The 21,955-nt window shown below is 39.6% G+C and overlaps 2 protein-coding genes across 3 annotated transcripts; both read right to left on the minus strand.

The window, feature by feature from the left end:
- Window positions 1–593: 593 nt before the first annotated feature.
- Window positions 594–2,163, minus strand: LOC121882538 (mitoregulin-like). Its single transcript, XM_042390867.1, has 2 exons — window positions 1,908–2,163; window positions 594–917 (listed from the first exon to the last, which is right to left on the minus strand). Exon 1 carries the CDS (start codon window positions 2,079–2,081, stop codon window positions 1,911–1,913), a length of 171 nt encoding a protein of 56 aa, XP_042246801.1. The 5' UTR covers window positions 2,082–2,163; the 3' UTR covers window positions 594–917; window positions 1,908–1,910.
- A 1,177-nt stretch (window positions 2,164–3,340) lies between these two features.
- On the minus strand, window positions 3,341–21,955 carry scml4 (Scm polycomb group protein like 4). 2 transcript variants are annotated; one of them, XM_042389500.1, is made up of 8 exons: window positions 21,910–21,955; window positions 21,568–21,816; window positions 15,889–16,159; window positions 10,934–11,136; window positions 9,320–9,449; window positions 7,305–7,520; window positions 6,042–6,187; window positions 3,341–5,595 (listed from the first exon to the last, which is right to left on the minus strand). In XM_042389500.1, exons 3-8 carry the CDS (start codon window positions 16,118–16,120, stop codon window positions 5,470–5,472), a joined length of 1,053 nt encoding a protein of 350 aa, XP_042245434.1. In that variant the 5' UTR covers window positions 16,121–16,159; window positions 21,568–21,816; window positions 21,910–21,955; the 3' UTR covers window positions 3,341–5,469. The 2 variants fall into 2 exon arrangements, with proteins under 2 accessions (XP_042245434.1, XP_042245435.1); XM_042389501.1 differs by lacking the exons at window positions 15,889–16,159; window positions 21,568–21,816; window positions 21,910–21,955 and adding an exon at window positions 11,724–11,906.

Raw genomic sequence — 21,955 nt, forward strand, 5'->3', positions numbered from 1 at the left:
TGATTTTGAATTGTATCCAGCAGATGGTGCCACCACTCAAAGTTAAAATTGTAAGGTTCCATTATTACCTTAAACATCTAATATTACTATTCATATTACATTGACAGCTTGTAGTTTCAGGTTCCCAGACACTTATAATCAGGATAACTGCTGACTGTTTTGTTGGTAAATTGACTCTACTTATGTGGGACTTTTATTCTGACAGGAAAACACTTTACAAAGCCTCACCATCAACCTGGAACACATTGGAGGTGTGTGTGTGCATGTGTGAGGTGAAGGCCTCACATTCCTATTAAACACACACTCATACACCAGTAGTATATGAATGCACAAGAGCAGTTTGAAGTGCTCAAAGTCACACAGGAGAAGGTGATTGAACCACAGCTCCTGCAAGGTCTGGAAGTTAATACCATTGTTAACAATCTTTGTTACATAAATTTTAAGTTGTCTGTGCATGTCGCTGTTTGAGTTAAGTGGGCAGCTTAGTGTGCACCGGTATCTCTGAGGAAAAGGCAACAGATTAGAGGACATGTGAACAGGAAAGCTGCAACCTCAGGATGGAATATTGGCTTGCCAAATGAACAAGATCCACATTGAAAGAGAAACATGAAAAACACAATAATTTATTTGACCGGATATGAAATGGACAGAGACGGAGACATGTCGGGGCTGGAAACCACTGAAGCCAGAGCCCCAACAACTTCCACGTGAGTGTCTCAAATGTCTGACTCCACAGAGTTTAGTAAAGATCACATCGTCTTGATGTAAAAAGGTGTGTTGGGAAAATGTAAAGAGTGCAGGACACAGATAGGTAATCTTGAGGTTTCATCTCCACGGTGACAGACGCAGAGGTGCAGAACATTCAGGATCCAGCACCAAAGTAGACCAGCATTCATCCAAACCAGGCAGCCCCAAATCTGTAAAGAAGAAGGAAGAAAGAAAGAAGGAATCAAGAGTGGTGGAAAGTAGCCAATTATATTTACTTTATACTTCCACTCCACTACATTTCAGAGGGAAATATTGTACTTTCTGCTCCACTACATTTATTTGACAGCTTTAGATACTTTTCAGATGAAGATTTGACACAATGGATAAAGAACAAGCTTTTAAAATACAACACATTGTTTCAGATTAAACCAGTGGTTTCCAGCCTTTTTTGGCTTCTGACGTGTTTTCAGATGTCAGATGTCTATGAGTTGTTAACAGCTCCACCAAATTGTGATTTTTTCCCTCTAAACTTCTCACGTGGTTTCATTTCAATAAATGTTCAAATGATCCAATATTTCACCAAAAATCAAAGAGTTTTTGTTTTTTCTTTTCCTCTACCATTAATCATCTCACGCCCCTTCAGTTATCTGGTGACCCTTTGGACTGGCCCAACCCCTAGGTTGGGACCCACTGGACTAAACTAGCTAGTCATGTATAACAATATATCAGTCAGAGGGACCAAACCAATACTTTAACTACATGTACTTATGTACTTTTACTTGAGTAGGATTTTTCATGCAAGACTTTTACTTGTAATGAAGTATTTTACATTGCTGTGTTGGTATTTTTACTTACGTAAAGGGTTTGAGTACTTATTGTTCTACTGGGCATCAATGATAAGACTATGAAAATATGAAAGAAGTGCAAAAAAACATGAAAACAGCAGAATGAAAGCTGTCACTATCAACCTAATAACTGACAGTTTGGCCGACAATGTGTCTTGTACAAACAGACATAATTTATATCTAAATAAATAACTTAAAGCTAACTGGCAGACAGGTGGTTTGGCCAAAACCTATAAACTAACCATGCTGGGGATTTACTGACCAACATTTTCCTCACTCACACACTTGCTAATGGACCACAGGCCTAAGTTACATTCATTTGTCGAAGTAGTTCAGGGCAGTTTTTCACGTTACCATTCAAGCCAAATCTATTTTCTTCTGTGTTTCTGACAGTTTATCTTGCAGCCGTTTCTTCCTCCAGTCCAGGAACTTTCTCCTCATTCTGTTGGCCTGCCACCCCGCCAGAAAGCCGGCAGCGAAAGAAACCACGACGGCGACTTGTAGTGTCCTCTCCGAGACGTCTGCCATGTTCACCTCTGTCTGACAGATGCACACATTCGTATGTAAGCTGCATGAAACTCATATGCTGGAAGCCATTTTTTCCTAGGATGGCGTAGTCATGACCCGCCTTACTCTGTCTCTGATTGGTTAGTATTCGTTACCTTCATTGGTTGGGTTGGTTAGGTTTAGGGCATGAGGAGTTTGATTGGTTAGGATAACGGTATGTATCAGAGTAAGCCAATCATAGGCAGAGTAGGGCGGGACGTGACTTCGCCATCCTAGGAAAGTAACATCGCATACGGAAGTAAATTGTTGTACTCACGCGATATTACAGCGACGTTAATCTCCCAGAAACCATGGGCCAAATATACAATAATTTGGCCCATGTTAACTAGTTACTAGTGCTAATTCCTCTACTACTACAACAACAACTACTACTGCTGCTGCTACTACTACTACTACTAATTGTTATATTGTACATGTCAAATTGCATTACATGCTGGGGGCAGGCTGGAGAAACAGCCATAAAACCACTAGTGTCCTCATATAAACAAACCTGGATTTAAAAAAAAAAAAAGCCAATGCATTATCATCACTGCAGAATACTGGAGAAATACAACTTACTGAGCTTTGAGAATTTTAGATTATATTCAAATTTGTGTTATAAAATTTCAAATAGTTTGGCTCCTCCTCCATTATGTGACTTTGTTTATTTGAGTTCAGAGAACTCTCTAAAATCCTCAAGAATATCCGCTATAAAAGATTGTACTGCACCATTTTGTCACAGTGTATTTGAGCAGTCAGCATCCTCTGTGAAAGCCACAACTCAGTGGAACGCCCCACCTGACGACATGAAGAGCTGCAGCTCCATCAGTACTTTTAAAACCACAGTAAATGTCTGCTAAAAGCTACTCTGTAACCATTGACTCTACATTTTATTGGCATGTATGCAAATAACCTTGCTTTTTGTCAAGCATACATTTGTCATTTCTAGTTGACACTCTGGCTTGTGTGTGATGTGCTACTGTGTGTTTTTTTGCCTCATACTCTTTTATTGTGATGTTATACGTTTTAATCATGACCTGCCAAAGGGACTGCAGATAAAAATGAGCTGAAAGCTAACTCTTTTACAGTACATAAAATGGTAACATTAATGTTTAATACTGGACATGGTCCCTTACAAATAAAATAGATAGATTCAAAATATAGTACAGGTTAAATCTTCACCCTTTTACACCTTTTCACTTTGACAGAAGATACAAAATCTGATGAAGGCTACTCAGAGCTCATTAAACAAGCAAGTTTATTTTGTCTGAGGAACAGTGTGTTTTAAAAAAATACAAAGAAGAAAGGTCAAAATAAATCAAATTTGATTTCATATGGGTCACATGATTGATCAAATCTGCAGGAAAAAAATGGAAATATCTGTAGTTTAGAGTTTAGAGGCTGTGCACTCCTTCGCATCACTGAAATCAAGTTATCATATTGAAAGTGGTAAACTGGAAAATAAAATGCAGAAGTTTAATGCAGCCCATACCTCAGCAGGGCTCAAGACAGTCATGAAATACAGAATTCATACATATACATACATGCTGTACTTCACACAAGTCTGTGGCACCCAGACTTAAATAAGCAAAACACATAGAAACACATCGGTAAAAGTTTAAAATGTGTAACAATGAATGTACAGTAAGTAAAAAAGCGTTGTTTTTAACCACAAATTGAACAGTTGTTGGGTTAAGTTTGCCATATACAGCATGTGATTGATCATTATTGTGTTTACAAGTTGTTTGTACAATGTTATATGATAAAACAGCATTTAGTGGCTGCATAGCCTTAATTCAGAGCAGGCACTGCATTAATAAAAAAAAATGCTACTATATAATGCTTAAGACATTTCATTTAATAGTTTGTCGCTTTTTACAGTTTGGAGATGAAATACTGCTTTATCATACAGCAGAACAAAAAATGAATCAGAGGATTTAATATTCAAAATGAATGAAGAGGTATTGCATGAGAAACTGTTGTATTTTATGGAAGTCACACAGTTGTTGATGAAGTGTGTGAGAAAGTAATTAAAGTGTTGAGATTGTAGTGGCAGTAAAGGTTGAGCACCAGGTTGTATGAGTTCGCTACAAGTTGCTTTCTCTCACACCATTTTGCAACCTCAAGTAAATAAAAAAACTTTACTGGCAAGGTTGCAAAATGGCCAGCTATTCAGTATCGTCATGTCAAACAACACGATATACAATTCATGGGTATTATATGGTTAAAAAAAGCCCCAAGTTTCTGTCTATGTCTCCTTTCCATCCTGTATGAGTGCTGGCTATGTGATTTCACATTGATGAGGCACCATATCGCTTCACTGTTGTGTTGTGTGCTGTGGTTTGTGGTAAAAAACTGCGCAAGTTATCAAGTCACGTTGAGTCACATTTCTTGGATGTGACCCATCGCTTGTTTTTGACGCAGTTTCACAAGTATCAGGTTTTTACACTGAAATGAAAGAATATGGATTAGAATCAAGCAAAATTCTCAGCTATGTGTCAGGATTTTCAACTTATTCTAAGAACAATTCCTCTTCATGTCCAACCAGCTTGATGCTGAATAGATGGATCGAAACATAAAAAGCCTTTGATTTTCCAATTATTGCTTTTTTTTTCCTTTTTGGCTCACAGAGACTGAATAGCTGTGTTCCACAGTGACACATGAGCAGCACAGTTTTTGGTTTTGGGTGGGAATGGTTGAGATAGACTGAAAAAGCAGAAGATTTCAAAAGATTTCAATACGTGCCGAAGAGTTTGAGAGATCAGACATTGCGATACTGGGATCAACTTTATCATCAGTTTACAGCAAAATTAATTTTTTTCAAACAAGATTTATTTAAGACTAAATAGGATTCTGAGGTTTAGCACCATTTGAGTTTAATGAGCTTTGTCTCTGTAGCTTCAGAGATATTGATATTATGTCCATGGTTAAGATCTGCCAAAATTCACACTGCTGGATCTCTATTTTGGTAGATGCAGCTGAAAGTGAAATATAGCAAGCTGTGCACGTTACAGGTCACATTTGATTATACAGTAGCTGCCATGTTGGTGGAACTGAACTATTTACAATCTGAAGCCTTTCAGAAACCCAGTAAACAAAGATTGAAATTAAATACTTGCTTGTGGCTGTAAATAGTCTTAATATGTACAGTCAACATGTCCAATTGGTCAACAAAATATGGTGCAGATGCAGTAAAAGCTGTCAAGTACGCAATCTGGATCCCAAGGCGTTCATGATCTATTGCTGACGGCTGAGAACAGCCAGAACAGTTTGAGAGAATCAGCACCGGTACAGTTTTAGTGAAAGTTAACCAGGTGATGAGGGGCTCGGCATCCCCACCTCCCCATCCCACCCCCACCCCCGAGGCAAATCACAACCGATTCTGTTTAAGCCTGTCGATATGGTAACAGAGTTTGAGCGCAGGTCCCAGCTTCAGTCCCAGATACTTCATCATCATCTCACTTTTCAGTAAGAGCAAAGCGTCCCCATCTATCTCCTGAAACACAACACAGAGCTGCGTTACCAACAGAACCAACACTTATGTCACCTGCTTGCATTTGTAACTTTATGTTTACAATAATAAAATCTTTACAACAATGTCTTAAATTCTGCACCTGTATCATACTAAACACTACATTATGATACTTTTAAGCAGAAACTAAAAGTTGAAATCAGTAAAAATGACAGAAAAGCTACTATGACTATTAAGCCAAACCTAACTATGTTTTTAAAATGCTGAATAAAACTCATTTAATTTTCACATCTGATTTGTATTCAGAACAATAGGGAACTAAGTGATGGATGAATAGAGCTACAGTTGTCTCAGTAAGTGTTTCCTGTCTGATGCCCCAATGAATGCTGCAATATAAACTCTGTTCCAGTACGTCTAGTATGTCAGTATCACTCAACAGCTGTGACCTACGATATGTCGTCTGGACTCACATGTTTCCTGAAGGCTTCAGCATGAGGTCCCAGGGCTTGAGGGTCAGCATCTTTGATGAACCACACGACCTCCTCCACACCCCAGCTGGACGGGTCCTTACCAGCAGGACGCTTGCACTCTCCAGCATCTGGCATCGGGCTATAAACTGTATAACACAGAAGGGACAGGCAGAGCAAATGTATAATGCTCAAATGTGATACAGCAGCCAAAATAAAAACAAAAAAAAACCCTGAATTTTTAAGAAAACACTGAAAGCCTCCTAAAGCCACTTGACATGACCTCAATCCACTGTAGCCACTTTTGTTTTGGAAATCAGTAAAGCCACAGCTAGATGTAAATCAAGAACATTTGGCACTCACCTCCACTGTCCTAAAAAAGAGGTCTAATCAGTTTAAGTGAGAACATTGTGAGTGGATTTGTTGGGCCATTAAGAGCTTGCTAACAAAGTGGTTTAGCCTTTTGCAAGATGTAAATGAAAGAAAAATATACATAAAAAGATACATTGTATTGATAAATAAATGTATGCTTGTTATGTATATGTGTACCGTAAAAGCATGTGTGCACAACATGCATGCAGCTAGAGCAGTGGGTCCCAACCTTTTTCTTTAAGGGACCCTTATTTTACCACTGAGTGAACTGACAACCCCTGACAAACTGACATAATATGAATATTTCATATTATATTCAATGCACAACAATAACATTACAGAACAATTAATTGTGGTACAATACACCCCAAATAGTGAACTCAGTACCTGCAGGCAAACTAGCAATGTGGATATATTTTGAAAAGATTATTTCCTGTGAATATTGCAATGCATATTTTTAGGAACTTTTTATACAATTCTATGTATTATGTTTAAAAAATTGTAACTATCATACATATGTAATAGGCTTCTTTTTGACACAGTCAGTATTCTCTTCTTCCTGACACTTGGCCATGTTCCACTAGCTGTTTGGCTGTTTTAACTGTGTAAATTTCTAACGCAGCGCTAGGCTATTTAGCTGGCTTGCTACACTAGCTAAGCAGAGAGTGAAGTCTCTGTGAATGTAGCCTGTGCTCATGTCTACTGTTATCCTCAGAAGAGATTTATATCTTAAATAACAATGTAAAGTTTAAAAATTCATGAAATACAATCCCCAAAAATCAAGAGGGCCACACGACCCCACATGAAGCTTTGGCAACCTCTAATAAGGGTCACGACACCCAGGTTGGGAACCAGTGGGCTAGAGCACATCTTGACCATAAAGCACAGTCTCACCGTTCCTGTTTCCCTCCTGGAAGCTTGCTGGGCTTGATGCTTGTCTGCACAAGCCCATCGGTGTAGTACAACTGTTGCTTCTGCGGTAACCATACGAGTGCTTTGGCGGGTACTGTGATGTCATGACATTAAAGGCGGAGTCACTGGGGTCTACAGCGTAACGCTTGGAGTCCCCCGGCGGGTCACATAAAAAGTCATCAGGCATTGACGTTTCTGCTGTAGGAGGAATGACAGGAGGTGAAATTGTTAGAGCCAAGGTCATCTTGAATATATTATGTATAAACACAGTATGCACTGAGTTTAAACCACATTAGCTGCGTTAAAGCATCTTCAGCATGTTACTGGGTGGATGTGAATCAGCTGAACGGTAGTCAGTAAATCCTCTGAATCTGCTCCCTTTGTGCCAACCGATTTTCAGCTTGTCAATAATGTAGATGCCTGCTGGTCATGCCTGAGCTGGGCAGTTATGGATTTACCTGATGACAGATTTATTAGATGGAAATATTCTACTGAGATGATTCTGAATTACCTCTGCATTGTGCTCACACAAAGGTCAAACAAATTTTATAGTATACTGAAAAAATCTATTATGTGATAAGATCTGCACATGTGAGTTTGGAGGCTTCGCGCACACACACACACACACACACACACACACACACACACAGAGAATACAGAGGAGCATTCATATTTTACAATAAATTATTACTTTACAGTAATACTTAACATACAGATTGGCTTTTTGTCTATTTGAAAACAAACACTATATCTATGTCATTCTAAGAGGGAATAAATTCAGCTCAAATGCAACAGCTCTATAATGTTTTTCTTACATCTTTAACATAAAAAAACCTTAAATGAACCATGATAATAATGAGGCATGACCAATGAATACATTTTGTGTTTAATCAGTTATCAAAATAATAAAAATAATAATATAATAATGAGATTATCAGTGTCTGAAAGGGGATGTACACTGCTTAGACAGTATCCAAAATAATATTCCTAAAATACTGAGACTATTTTTGAAATGCTTCTCGATTTCACCAAAGAAATGATTTACATATCTGTCTGGGTGGCACCACAGGGAGCAAACTGGTTTGTGTGTGTATGTGAGAGAGTGTGCATGTGCCTTGCCTCTATACTGTATGTCTACAGTGTGACATCAAACACTTTTCATGATTTGAAAGAACAAAGAGCAAACCACTGGTCCTTGACACATGAGATTCCCATTCATACTTTAAACATGCTAAAGGCAATCTTTAAATATTTGCTTATTCAAAGCAGGACAGACTGAGGGGGAAAAGGGAAAGAATAAAAAGCGAGTTAGACAGAAAGGGTGGCTATATGATGTTTTTTCTTTTGTGACAGAATTAAAAATGTCTGATTCTCTCCAGAGCCTCAGCAGGAAAGGAAAGCAAAAAGATTGAAAGGGAATAGGAAAGATGATGTTTTTGGGTTATTTGTATCCCTTATTTTACAGCCTGTAAACATACATGCCCATAGACACTTGTGTTGTCTGTGATTCAACATGCATAAATGCACGAGTCTAATATTTGACATCTTAAAGCATATCTCTTCACAGAGAACAAGTCATCTGTGTATTTAGAGAACAAAGACGAAATGCACCACACTTGTAAAGACATATGCTTGCATTTTGGCACTGAAATGATGTCGCAGTCAGAGCAGGTTTGCACAGGGATAAAATAGATAACGTACAAGAACAAAAGAGAGGAAGGGAGGGTTCGTTTCATACCACAAAGTCACACCACAAAGTGAGAGTCTAACAAGTGTAAAAATATCAGGACCATCTTCCTCATAAGAATGGCTCTAGCACTCAGTGCCTAAAAATCATTAAACATTGTTACTTGAATAATTTTTCAATTTTTTCAATTAAATATCCAGACAAAGATTTCACTCTGTCCCATTGTCATTTATAATCATGCTACCAGACAGGAAAAGCCTGTGAGGGTTAAGCTGGCTTTGTGGTGTGTATGTGTGTGCTGTTGTGTTACCTGTAAGGACCTGTGGTGTAGCAGAGTGGGGGACAATAGCAGCATCCTGTGGGATAGAGCCCATTTCAGGCTCTGGTGTGCTGCTGGGAGGAGAGTTAGCCAGTGGGGACATCACCATCCTGGGCTTCAGCTGCATACACACACATACAAACATATCAGTTATCATAATGCTGACTACACACCAGAAAAAAAACATTTCTGAAAGGATCAAAATGCTTAGATTTTAAAATCTTTCCCACTAATAGTACAAAAACTGTAAATTTTGGTCAGTTGGTGGCACCAGAGCATGCAATGTTAGCATGTATAGCGGAGACTAATAGGTCATAGTGTTTAGACAGGTGGATATTTTGACCTAACTGTGGCATGAAAGGTCAGATGATAAAGGCAAAATGTAGGGTCTCATAAATGTTCTGGTTGTTTTTGTGATTTTCTGTCATTTATATATTGTTATAATGTCGGAGGTCCATGTTAAACAGCTAAAGTTCCAAAATTTGAGGTGAACGTATGTAAAAATGCAGCATTCAGGTCAAAATACCAGGCTTCAACCCACGCTGAATGCTCAGTTTGTAAAGTCACCTCTCTACTTCCTCCTCATGATGACATCAGATTGTTTGCGCATGCAGCCGTCCGTTGGTAGCCTTTGTTGTATGGTTGTTGCTAAGGTTGCTCCACGGGTTGTTGGCATTGTCTGTTCATATCGGATTTGGGCTTGAACATAGATGGATGTATTTGAGAAGTTTATATTTCAAGTAAAGAACAGGAAAAAGAAGCAAAATCTGACTACTATTGTTTGTTTACTAGTCTCCGGGAGCTAACCAATCAGAACGGAGTGGGCTCATCAGGAAGAGGGCCTTAACCCCTTAACATCCGCCCTTTTTATAGAATTTTTCGCCTATTTGGCACACCCAAACGGAAAAGCTTATAACAGAAGAACTGTAAGGCCACGATGCATGTATTAGGCTTCATTTGACAGGTGACATCTTACAGTTTCTGGAAATGTACTTGTTTAGCATGTGGCTAAAACACAAACAAAACTACATCAATTCAAATAAGGCTCAAAAAAGTGTTTTTGGTCCTCGTCTATCATGAGTCATATTTGAATAACAATAATTACGACATGCTTTATGCCAGAACTATGCAGAACACCATATACCTTCTACATCTTGTCAACCTGTATAAAATTCCAGACCTCTAGGCCTAACCTTATGGGAGCTAGAAAGTCACTGGTGTCCCCAAACCTCTCCAATCATCTCCAATTGGCCAAATTGTGCCAATTGCTTTTACTCATTACTGCGTGATGCTTCCACTTACATCTGGCTTAAGCAGGTAGCCGGCGACCCGGTGGATTTTAAGAGGTTAAAGGGACAGTAGCTGAACTGAACTGAACTGGGGCTGCATAAAGGGCCAGTTTTTTGAACTGTAAATCATGTAAAGATATTCCACTAGAACCCCAGAATAAAAATATAGACCTGGAAATGTGCATGAGACGTCCTCTTTAGGAGGAAATCTTCACACGGTACCTTTAAAATATAGCACTTTGTAGCTCAACTAGGAATGAAAATGTGCTGGTTCATTTTAAGAACCAATATCACCATAAAATGATGACTGACTGACCTTAAAACCGGGTTTCCTGCCTCTCTTCTTGGGTACCTTGAGAGGCGACATAGGCTCAACGTAGTGGCTCTGGAACTCCAGCTTACGGATAGGAGGCCGTCCTCTCTTCCTGCCAGGTACCTTACCCTGGGGCCCCGCTATGAACTGGGGGCCAAGAGCGGGAGTCTGCATCTCTGAGCCAGCGGACAGGGTACTCATCAGACCTGAGAGAAAGAGATTATTACATGTAATTTCAAAGTAACAGGAAGTGGAGGCTTAAAATGCAACACTGCTTCAGTTCCAAACTGGAACGGAAACTCATGTCTGAGACTGCTACCTCCAACACATATGCACCCCCACACACACATGCACACACACACAAAAGCTATAGGAAATAGTAGAAACAAAGCCACATAATGCTTTGTACTTCACTATACCCCTCCCCCTCTCCAGCTGCAAAGATTGCAATAAATATCATTACTGCACAGAGAGAGAGAGACAAAGCCACACTCACACACACATACACACACACACACACACAAACACACACGCATTGAGGAAGTAAGAGCAAAGCACATCTAGCCACAACACCCACACAATCAATCAAGTGAGCATTCACACAGATAGACACACACATACAGTACCTTCCCATTCACTTGAATCAGAAAGTGTGTCCAAACTTTTGACTGGTACTGTACATACAGCAGTGGTTTTAAGTGTCCGTCTTGGTACCATTCATCCACATGACCATTACTCTCACAATACATCCCTCTCTAAATCGATGTGTCCAACATTTAATTCAATCCCTTACCTGACATGGCCTCTGAATCAGAAGTGAAGTCGCTCTGTGATGATAGGCTGTGCTTTTACAGAGGCTGGTGTTCTACTATTAAGCTGTCATATACCTATTAATCTTTTATAGCCAGTAGCTAAATAACACACCGATCTTGACTTCAGTACAGACAGACTGGCAACTGGATAATAGCTTATTTCTGTGATGACAAACACTGTCATTGCAGGAAGAATGATGAGAAACAGGAACAGAAACAGAAACAGACAGAGCACGTGAATATGCATGACGCCTTCCATCCTCTTCCTCTCAGACAGAACAAGCTTCAAAATGAGCACAAAATGATCATTGCGAGCATTGCCTACCATGCGCTCAGCCGTCTCTCTGCGTGATGCTTCACCCCAGCAGCAGGTTTCTAAATATTCCCCTGATGGATCGGCTTGCCGAGTCTCCAACTGTCTGCCTCCACTGTCAAGACGCCGGCAACTGTGCGTGCCTCTCTCTCTCTCTCTCTCTCTCTCTCTCAATCTCTGACCACCTTCCTCTGAAACAACCCCGTTCCCTCCTCCTCCTCCTCCTCCTCTTCCCTTCCCTTCTACCCTAACCCCCTTCCTCTGTGTCCCCTTTCAGTCGTCATAGCAACCCGCCTCTAACATCCCGCGGCAGCCGGCAGACGTGCTGTGCTCAAAGCGATGTGTGTGTGTGTGTGTGTGTGTGTGTGTGTGTGTCTGTGTGGGTCTGTAATGTAATTACAGTTGCCGCAGCTCAGGGTTTTTTCTTTTCTGTCTTCAAAAAAAGCTTAGAGCGGGTGACAAGGGATTCAAGCTGAGCAGTGTTTTGTGCTACAAGCGTTCGGGGTTACAAACTGTAATCTGTACTCAAATTATTTCTGAATAAGATGTCAGAAAATATAAATGAAGAATTCAAAATTTCAATTTCAAGTCAAGAAATTGTACCAAAATCCCCAAATATGGTCTTTTTTAATCACTCTTAAATGTGTTACCTTTTGATACACAGACTCTCTTGCAGGTAATGAGATCAATTTTCTTGTAAACATCAAAAGGTTTTGGGAGAAGCCCTTCAGGATTACTCTGCTGCTTTTGTTTGTGATAAATAATATTGCTGTCAAGGATCAATCTCTTCCTTTTATTTATGGGCTTCCTCTGCCTTTGTGTCAGCTCATGTATGCAGCATTTGTTTTATCTATAACAAAAAAAAACCACACACACACACGGAAAGAAAAAAGACCAGCTAAAGGCAAGGTTGTGTGTGTGTTTACCCTCTGAGGTGAAAGTATTAAAAGAAAACACAGGCTCCAGAGCGCTTATTTGCTCTCATATGCTACAAGTGTAGAGTACAACTCAGGCTTTACTCTCTCACCACCACATATTGATTAGTTACGCTCAGGTTGCTGTGCCGATTCCCATTCATGATCAAAGAAATTGGCGGGTTTTAACTACTCAATCAAAATCAGGTTATCCTTTCAAAGGGAGGTTCAAACGCCAGCGTGCCCTTGCTTGCACGCGCAGCCGCTGCCAGTGTGTAAAGAGATTTGTCAAGAGTGGGCTGTAAAGCAGTCGCTCACAAGCTGTTTTAACACTGACTGTGACAGGCCAGAGAAAACCTAGTGTTTCATTACTCAAAGCTCATACGCAGTAATTAAAAAAAGGGACAGTAAACAGCAAGGTCAAGACAATGAGTCTATGATAGTGAGCACTGGCGCACATTCACACACTTAATCTCCACTGACCACGATGGTAGCAGGCCCATCTGTGCGTGTGTGTGTGTGTGTGTGTGTGTGTGTGAAGAAACAGACTCATAAATCATAAAAGTAATTACACAGCGAGATTAATCCTGATGTCCCTCCTCAGTCAGTCCTGTCCCATTATGGCGCATCACATTACAGACAGAGACAGACTGAGCGAGAACAGATAATCATCTTTTACTTTAAAAAGAGTTGAATATGTGGGAGGGGGGGTCCCATTAACACTGACTGACATTATGAGACAACACCATATTTTTTGCAGGCGAGGGGAAGATTTGCACCATTACACAGCACCCTAACATAATACATTTGGGACTACAGCCTAATTTGTTTATGGCTAATTAACCAATTAAGCGATCAGTGAACCCCTGCGCCCCATTTTATTCTCCAGCTTAGTGATATTGTCTCTGTTTGGAAGCCGAATGTTAGAGGGAGGCATTTGAAAGCTGTTGGAGCCCACTGTTATCACCACAGTGATGCAGCAATGATCAGCAATGATTAGCATAACTTAATCACTAGCTTCAGGGGATGGAGATTTGTATCTGTTTTCACTTATGCAGAGGGAAACTGCAATGAAGTGAGTAATGCTAATGACTCACTAAACTGCACACCTACACACATATAAACAGTCTAAAGACTGTCAAACACCAAAATCCACATATGTATCTACACACTCATGTACACACACTAGTCTGCTTTTGCCAGTGAAAATAATTGAATTTTCACTAGAAACTATATGCCCTCACCTGGTTGCAGAATAGATTAGTGTGTGTATGTCTCTGCGTGTGTGTGTGTGTGTGTGTATGTGTTCTCTAATCAATGTAACAATGTAACAAACCCCCTGAATTTATTTACAGCTCAGGCAGGGCGTCACCATGGTAACAGACAGTGAAATCGGATCCCGCGCCAGAGTCATGTGATAAGGTGGGAATAAATAAAATGCATAAACAACAATGTGTGTATGAAATAAGCACTCGCACACTCAATCAGACATGCGCACGCGCACGCGCGCGCACAAACACACACACACACACACACACACACACACACACACAAACAAACACACACATACCACCCATACTTATCTCCACTGAGCCCCTTCATAACACAACACACTCCAGAAGAAAGGTGAAGAGTATTGCGCTCTTCATCAGCTATGGGTCAGGGGGAAAACTGAGAGAAAATTTGATAAATCACAGCCAGAAATACACAAATGCTCTCTCTCTCTCTCTCTCCTACACACACACACACACACACACACACACACACATACACATGCATCTGCATGTCTAGACTGCACACATTTGAAATCAGACTTCTTAAGTGGCTCTTTTTCCCTTAGGGATGTTAAACAGTGGTGGAAAGTAACTAAGTACATTTAGTAAAGTATTGTACTTAAGTTTAATTTTGTGGTGTTTGTACTTTACTTGCATTTTCTGCTACTTTATACATCAACACCCCTTCATTTCAGGCTGGAAATAGTGTACTTTTCACTTCACTACATTTATCTTATAAATTTTAGATTAATATTGCTTTAGATTAAACTACCCTTTTAATTTAATACAATTGAATACACTTTAATGCATCAGTAATAATGATCCAACAGACCCATATAATATGAATGAGACATTCCATTCTGCTCCTATGTCTGCTTTACAGACCCCCTGCAGACATGTTTTAAGATATTTAAAAATATTTTTAATTTGAATAATAATTTGTGTCTAATATGTTTTTTTTTTGCAAAAAAAAAAAAAGTTGAATTACCTCATTAAAATCTTTAAAATTACATCTACTCCTTCTCCCTCAATGAAAAATCCAGAATCTATGAATATGCAAATATTTTTCATTCATTCTACTGAGTCCATTCTCAGTGTATGTGCACTGGAGGCTTCAAGTATCATATCACATTGTGTAAGTTGCATACTGGACCTCGATTGGCTCCAAACTAGCTGAGATGTCACGAATCATGCTCACAGGGTACACGCCTTGAGCTCACATTTAAGGTGAGCACAGAGAGAAACTCGACCCCTTCAGCAGATGAATGCGAAAACGGTCATTTAGCAGCAAACTCTGCAATATATCATTCTGCACAGTGAAGCTCAAACATCAATATAAGGGGACAATAAGCAAAACACATTTTTGAGTGGAGGGGGACTTTAAGTAGCCTATATTTTGCTTATAATACTTCCTTAATTAAACTTAAGTTCCATTTTGAATGACTTTCACTTGTAACAGAGTGTTTTTATATTGCGGTAGTGCTACTTTTACTTATCTGAATACTTTTCCCACCACTGTTGTTGAAGTGCAATTCAAAAACATGCAGTTACATGCCAGCAGATATTTGCTGGCATCTGTCTAGCAATATCACATTTGAAATACAGTGCAGGGATTGACTTTTTTTTTTTTAGGATCAAGTCTTACTCTGTGCACAGGTGTTAGGTGGCCGATTCCTCAGTCTGCGCCCAACTGGCTCTGACTCCGCCTCCAAGTCCACCAGGTGCCAGCAGCCCCGCCCTCGGTCGTCACAGCGATCTAAACGTAAACGCAGGCGTACACTTTTGCTGAGGATGCCAGGTAACCAGGCAACAGGAGGAGCAGGGGCCACTTCCAGGTCGGAGTCAGGTTTGAAATCCCGCCGTCCTCGCAGTCTCATGCCCTCGTGGCCCGCCAGGTTAAGGCGAGATACATCACACTGCAGAGAGAGTAAAAAAATACTTTAAAAACAACAATATACTGTACATCCATCAAAATATTTATGTGTAACTTGAAACACCTGCTGTGCAGGTGATCCAAAAGCCTGAATTCTTATTATTATTCCACTTCTTAACATTAATCACGTCTTCTACAAATTAATTTCAGACCTTTTAACCCTTCAAAGGAATAAATGTGGAAATGGAAAAAAGCAGGCAGAGTGAAGGAAGGGGGTAGAAAGAGAAAGAGGGATTGGATGAAGCATTAAAAGAGAAAAATAAATTAGGCGGTTGTGTGATTATTCTAGTGTGTGTTCAGAGGTCAAAGAAATAAACTGGAGGCTAATGGGAGAATATGGCTTTGCTAATGATAAAAGTATTCAGCACAATGTATCTATTGTGCTGCAGAGTGAATGCAATTTGGCCTCCAGGGTGCTGGATTTAGTGATTAACATTAACTAACTAAGCTTTCAGTCTCCTCTGTTTAGGACGGAACAAAGGCGGGTGAAGAGGGAGGCTGTGAAAGTTGTTAGAGCTGACAGAAATGTTCACATTATCACCCTATTACCCTATTCTGCAAGCAGATCTTATTTTCTGTTTGATGACTGTTAGCCCTGCAGTAATTACTGCTGAGAGTTAACCATAGGCTTTATTTATCACTATCAGGCTCAGGGCAAATAATGCAATTTCATGCCTTCTTTTACCTACTTGGAGGTTAGAGTTTGGGTCATTAGACAAAACAAGTTCCAAACCCTCATTGCAAAATTTGTAATAACTTTATTTCACACATTAAGTGGATTAACAGTCCCCCAACATGTTGCTGCCGAGACTATCCTTTATCATAGGGCAGTGATAATCAACATAACATGAGTATCAGCAAATACCATTTCACAGAGCCAGAGAATCTTAAAATATCATACTCTTCTGACAAAATATTTTTATTCAAAATGTAATCAGATAGTATGAAGTGTTTAATTACAGTGTGTAAACACACTGTAATTAAACTTAGTCTTCCTCAAATATTGCAACAGGGACAAGAGGACAGAGAGTTGGGTAGGTTCCTTTAATTAAAAATAAAGCATAATATAGTGCATCAACAAAAATAATTAACTGATATTTCTGTCATTTTTGTAGAAATGCATCTAGTCCTCTTTATCTTAACTAATATATATGCACAGTATATTTATGTCACAGAATGAGTTCTACAATGATATTTATATCAATATAAATATAAATGATTATAAAACTACTGCACGCAGTTCTGTTAAGCTGTACTTCATGCTAACGTTCTCACAATGACAATGCTAACTTGGTGATGTTGAAGGGGACCTATTAAGCTCATTTCCAGCTCTAAATTTTTTATTTCTGGACTCCTCTAGAGGAGCTTTGCACGATTCACAGCTAAAAAAAACTCCTTACTTATTTTATACTGGCCCTTTATGCAACCCCTCAGTTCAACCTCTGTCTCTTAACAGGCAGTTTTAGCTCCTCGGAAGCTGTCGAGGGGCAGCACATGTAAGAGTTGTGTTAAGTTACTGCCAATGCAAACCCAACATTTCCTGCTTTGCTGCCTAAAATTAAAAGCTTTTAAATGGCTAAATAACAGGAGACTTTTATTGTGAAGAATTTACAAGAAATTAAACATGTTCCTCACTGAATTAGCAGTGCTTCATTAGTGGTGCTAAAAACCAGTAAAAAAACAACAGCATTTGGAGCTTTTTGTTACGTGGATCAGTTAGAAATAATGCAGGGGGCAATAGTACAAGCAGAAACAGCCACAGTGATGATGATGTTTGATGAAGAGCTGCAGACAACCACCACACTTTCAACAGGTAAACTACTTATTTTACTTTGCCTTGCTGTGTAATGGAGTCATGGCTCAGCATGACTACCCCCAAAACAATGGAACAACACCATAATGTTAGCGGAGCAGAGCAGTGAACATCCGACATTGCAAAATTATATATATGACTGAAAATAAGGAAAAGCATAATAAGTCCACTTTAAGCAGGCCTAAGCAGGCCTAATTTGAACCACATTCACCATCTTAGTTTATAGGTGTTAGCATGCTAACATTCGCTAATAAACACAATACAGTTAAGGCTGATGGGAATGTTATTAGTTTTGCAGGTATTTGGTCATAAATCAAAGTGTTGAACAAATTGGAAATTTGATCTGATGGTGCTAGATGAAAGGTGAAGGGATCACCAAAGTTATTAAATGAGGGGGACATGAACATCTATACCAAATTTCAAATCCATCCAATAGTTGTTGAGACATTTCACTAAAAAACACATATGTGAACCTCATAGTGGCACTACAGGAAAAGTCAGGGGATCTCCGATGTCAGTGGGTTTCATCCTTTGGGCACCATGGATATCTGTACACGATTTCATGGAAATCTTTTCAATAATTGTTGAGATATTTCAGTCTGGACCAAAGTGGTGGACTGACTGTCAACAGACAGACAGATCAACAGATTATTGCCATCCCTAGATCCATGCCTAGCTGGCATGGCTAAAAATACTAATACAAGTCCACAAAAAGTAGAACAAGGAAATGCTGAGAGATGAAAAACAATTTTCTGTTTGAATAATATGCATATTTACTATATTTGAATGATTCCTAGACTATGTCCAAACAATAAACCATACACCACAAATTCATTCCAATGTTTCTGTCTGCTATGTAAAATGTGTAAATAAATGAAGATCAAAGGAGAAATATAGAAAAGAATTAAAGGGGGGTTAATAGAAGGGCAGCTAAAAACATTTCAAGGCTTGAAGTGTCAGCTTCGATCAGATTAGAGATGAAAAACAAAATCTGCCCTCAACCCCAATATTTCACATTTACCAAAAAAAATCAAAAACATCAAACTGGGATCCTGAAAAAAACATGAAAGAAAATGGTTCTTCATACACACACAGCCGCTATCTGTAGCACTGCAAAACAACTAGAATGAAAAAAAGATAGGTTTGATGAAACAGAGTGCAACCTGACCAGTGCGCGCGCACACACACACACACACACAGAGGAATATTTTCGCTTCTATCTAAAGGCTCTTGGGTCCCATGAGAGCAGCAAAATACTTTATCTTGCCACTCTACCAAAACACTTGTGGCTTGGAACCCTGCCAGGAGTGTCGCTGTCGGAGAGATTTCTTTGACAGAATCAAGCACGCATACACAGACACACACACTTGTGCACACACACACACAGACACAGACACACACACATCCACTCTTCATTCTCATACACTGTGAAAGACACGTAGTGATGAAGTGATGAAGAAACTCATGGTCGTATTGCTTCTGTTTTCCCATTGAGGGTGTGACTTCACTCATCTTATCATTCCACATTCAGTATTTCTCAGGTAGACGTGAGATATCTCTCATTGAAGTGAAAGCAGTTCTTCTGAAAAATGCACTTCACTGGAACTTAAAACCAGAAAGTGCCCAAGTGCACAAACCAACAAACACCATACTGGATTTGTAAATATTCTTGATTTATCAGTGACATGAATAATGTGCTAAGTTAACGTCTTTTGGTCTTAATATCAAACACGCAGCTTAATCATTCATTTACAAGTTTGCTTTATTTGAATCTCAATGTGGAATATGCAAATGAAGAGTGTACATTCTTTAAACCTGGGATACACAATCTATTTCCTTGTGGCTGTTTTTTCAATTAAGTCCTGCTATGATCACAGTGTACAGTTATATAGTATAATAACTCTTTTGTTTGGGTTTGGGGATGCACCTAATGATTATTTTCATCATCAATTTGGTCTATAAAATGTCTCTAAAAACTCTGTCAGGGTTACACAAAATTAAATTCTTGTTTGCAGTCAAATTTGGCATGTACAAAATTTCATCTCATGTGTGGATCTTTCACTCAAGCAGCTGTTGAGGAGAGTGTCGCTGCTTTCTTATCGTGAACAATAACATTTGTCTGCTCATGTGTTTGGTGTGAAAAGCCTACGCACGTACAGTATATCATCATTGTTAAAAGACCGATAATGTGCCACCTTGCAAACATTTGCATCTGTAGGTGCCAGTGATCTTCTTCAAAGTAGTGACCATCTTTTCTTCATTAGAAAACACTCCCAAAGTTTGCCTTACAAGGGAAAAGAGGCTCAAAACAAAGTGAGGAATGTCCTTGTTGTTGTGCAATAACAGCAACAAAGGCGACTGTGTTATTCTTGTCTTTCCAAAAAGTATAGTACAGTGTTTTATTAAGTAGTAGCTAAGAAGAAGAAGAAGTAACTCATTTAATAGACTTAATTTGACCTCACAATGGAAATCTGCAGGTTTAGGACCTTTAAAGGGTTACTTTAACCAATGCGGATGTCTGCAGCACCATCTGGGTGATTCAGTTACCACCGGGCAGTTTTGATCCCAGGGTCAAATATATATATATAAAAAGTAATAAAATGGATATCAAAAATTCCCCTCTGAAGAGCCAGCAGAATGTGTGTTCTTGTATAGAGATGTGTGGTCGTCCGCATGGACTTACCTTTTACTATTCCATTGTGTGAAAATGCAGTTATTCTGGGAAATGCAACCATTTGTTAAACTTTTGTTTTCTGTGAGGATATTTTGAATCCACTGACCTGGCTTCAAAACCAAAGACAAAGACCAAGATGTTCTTGGTGACATGAAAGAAGAGAGGGATGCTGCTGTAGTGCAGTTTAGTATTTGCATCCCCCCCTTTCCCACTCATTCATTAGTAATACCACCACATACACACACACACAGACACACACAGACACACCACCTGGTTTGAGGAGGGATAACGGTTAACTGTCAACGTATTCAAATTGAATGCATGGAATTACGCCCATGGAGAAGAGAAGAGATATCAGAGCTGTGCTGTGTTACCAGTACACTAAAATTAGACTCACATTGATATCCAAGTTCATTGGGTTCCATAATTGTGAGTCCGCTGCTATTAAATATATAGGCAAAGGATTTGTCTGTGGACTGCGGTCCACTGCAATCAACTTTTTTGGTGTGTCATGGAGGAAATAATGAATTTGTCCTAAATAATTAATTACTGATATACCATGATAATAAATCACTCTACAGCATCACATTTAGACATTTAGTATGCACGTGGAAATCAAAGATGAGGTTAAAATGACCTTGCACATCATGTTAATTCTGATATTGAATAGAATATTTAGTACTCTAACAGGGACATACAGTTCTCTGAAGTACATTAACAGACATTTTTGTCTCCTGTCTACATTTTCCCTATAACACTTCAATGGGAAGTTGAGTGACCTTGTGGTAGGTTAGATAAAATTATGCAATTAATCATTTCCATTCACACACTATTTAATCCTATAAAAAATATAACATGCCTAGAGCCATGGTTGGTTTTGGTGATAGAGTCGGCACGACTTTACCTATCTGGGCTGATTCAGCAGCGGGAATCCATTTCTTCACAGCAGGGTGGCTCAGAGCAGACCGTGAGCCGGTGCACGGAGCTGCAGAAGCGGCAGAAACTCCCGGGGACTCTGGGCCTGGAACAGTCCGGGTTCCACCCCTGCAGATGCGGCAGGGAAGCGAGCGAGCGAGCGAGCACCGCGCGTCTGCTGAATCTCACGCTCCCCGGAGAAATGGGACAGGAGTTGTAACGTCCTCAAGGGCGCAAACTGGGGGGAATAAACGTGAGACTGAGTCGTCAGTAGGGGGGCTGTTCGTGTGGATAATTTTCCTATCTGACTTTGAAGCTGCACCTCATTTACCTGCACTGGTTCAGCAGACAGGGAGGGAGACAGAGAGAGTCACGGT

The sequence above is a fragment of the Thunnus maccoyii genome, chromosome 17 (genome assembly GCF_910596095.1).
Source record: "Thunnus maccoyii chromosome 17, fThuMac1.1, whole genome shotgun sequence".
In the NCBI taxonomy this organism is placed as follows: Eukaryota; Metazoa; Chordata; class Actinopteri; order Scombriformes; family Scombridae; genus Thunnus; species Thunnus maccoyii.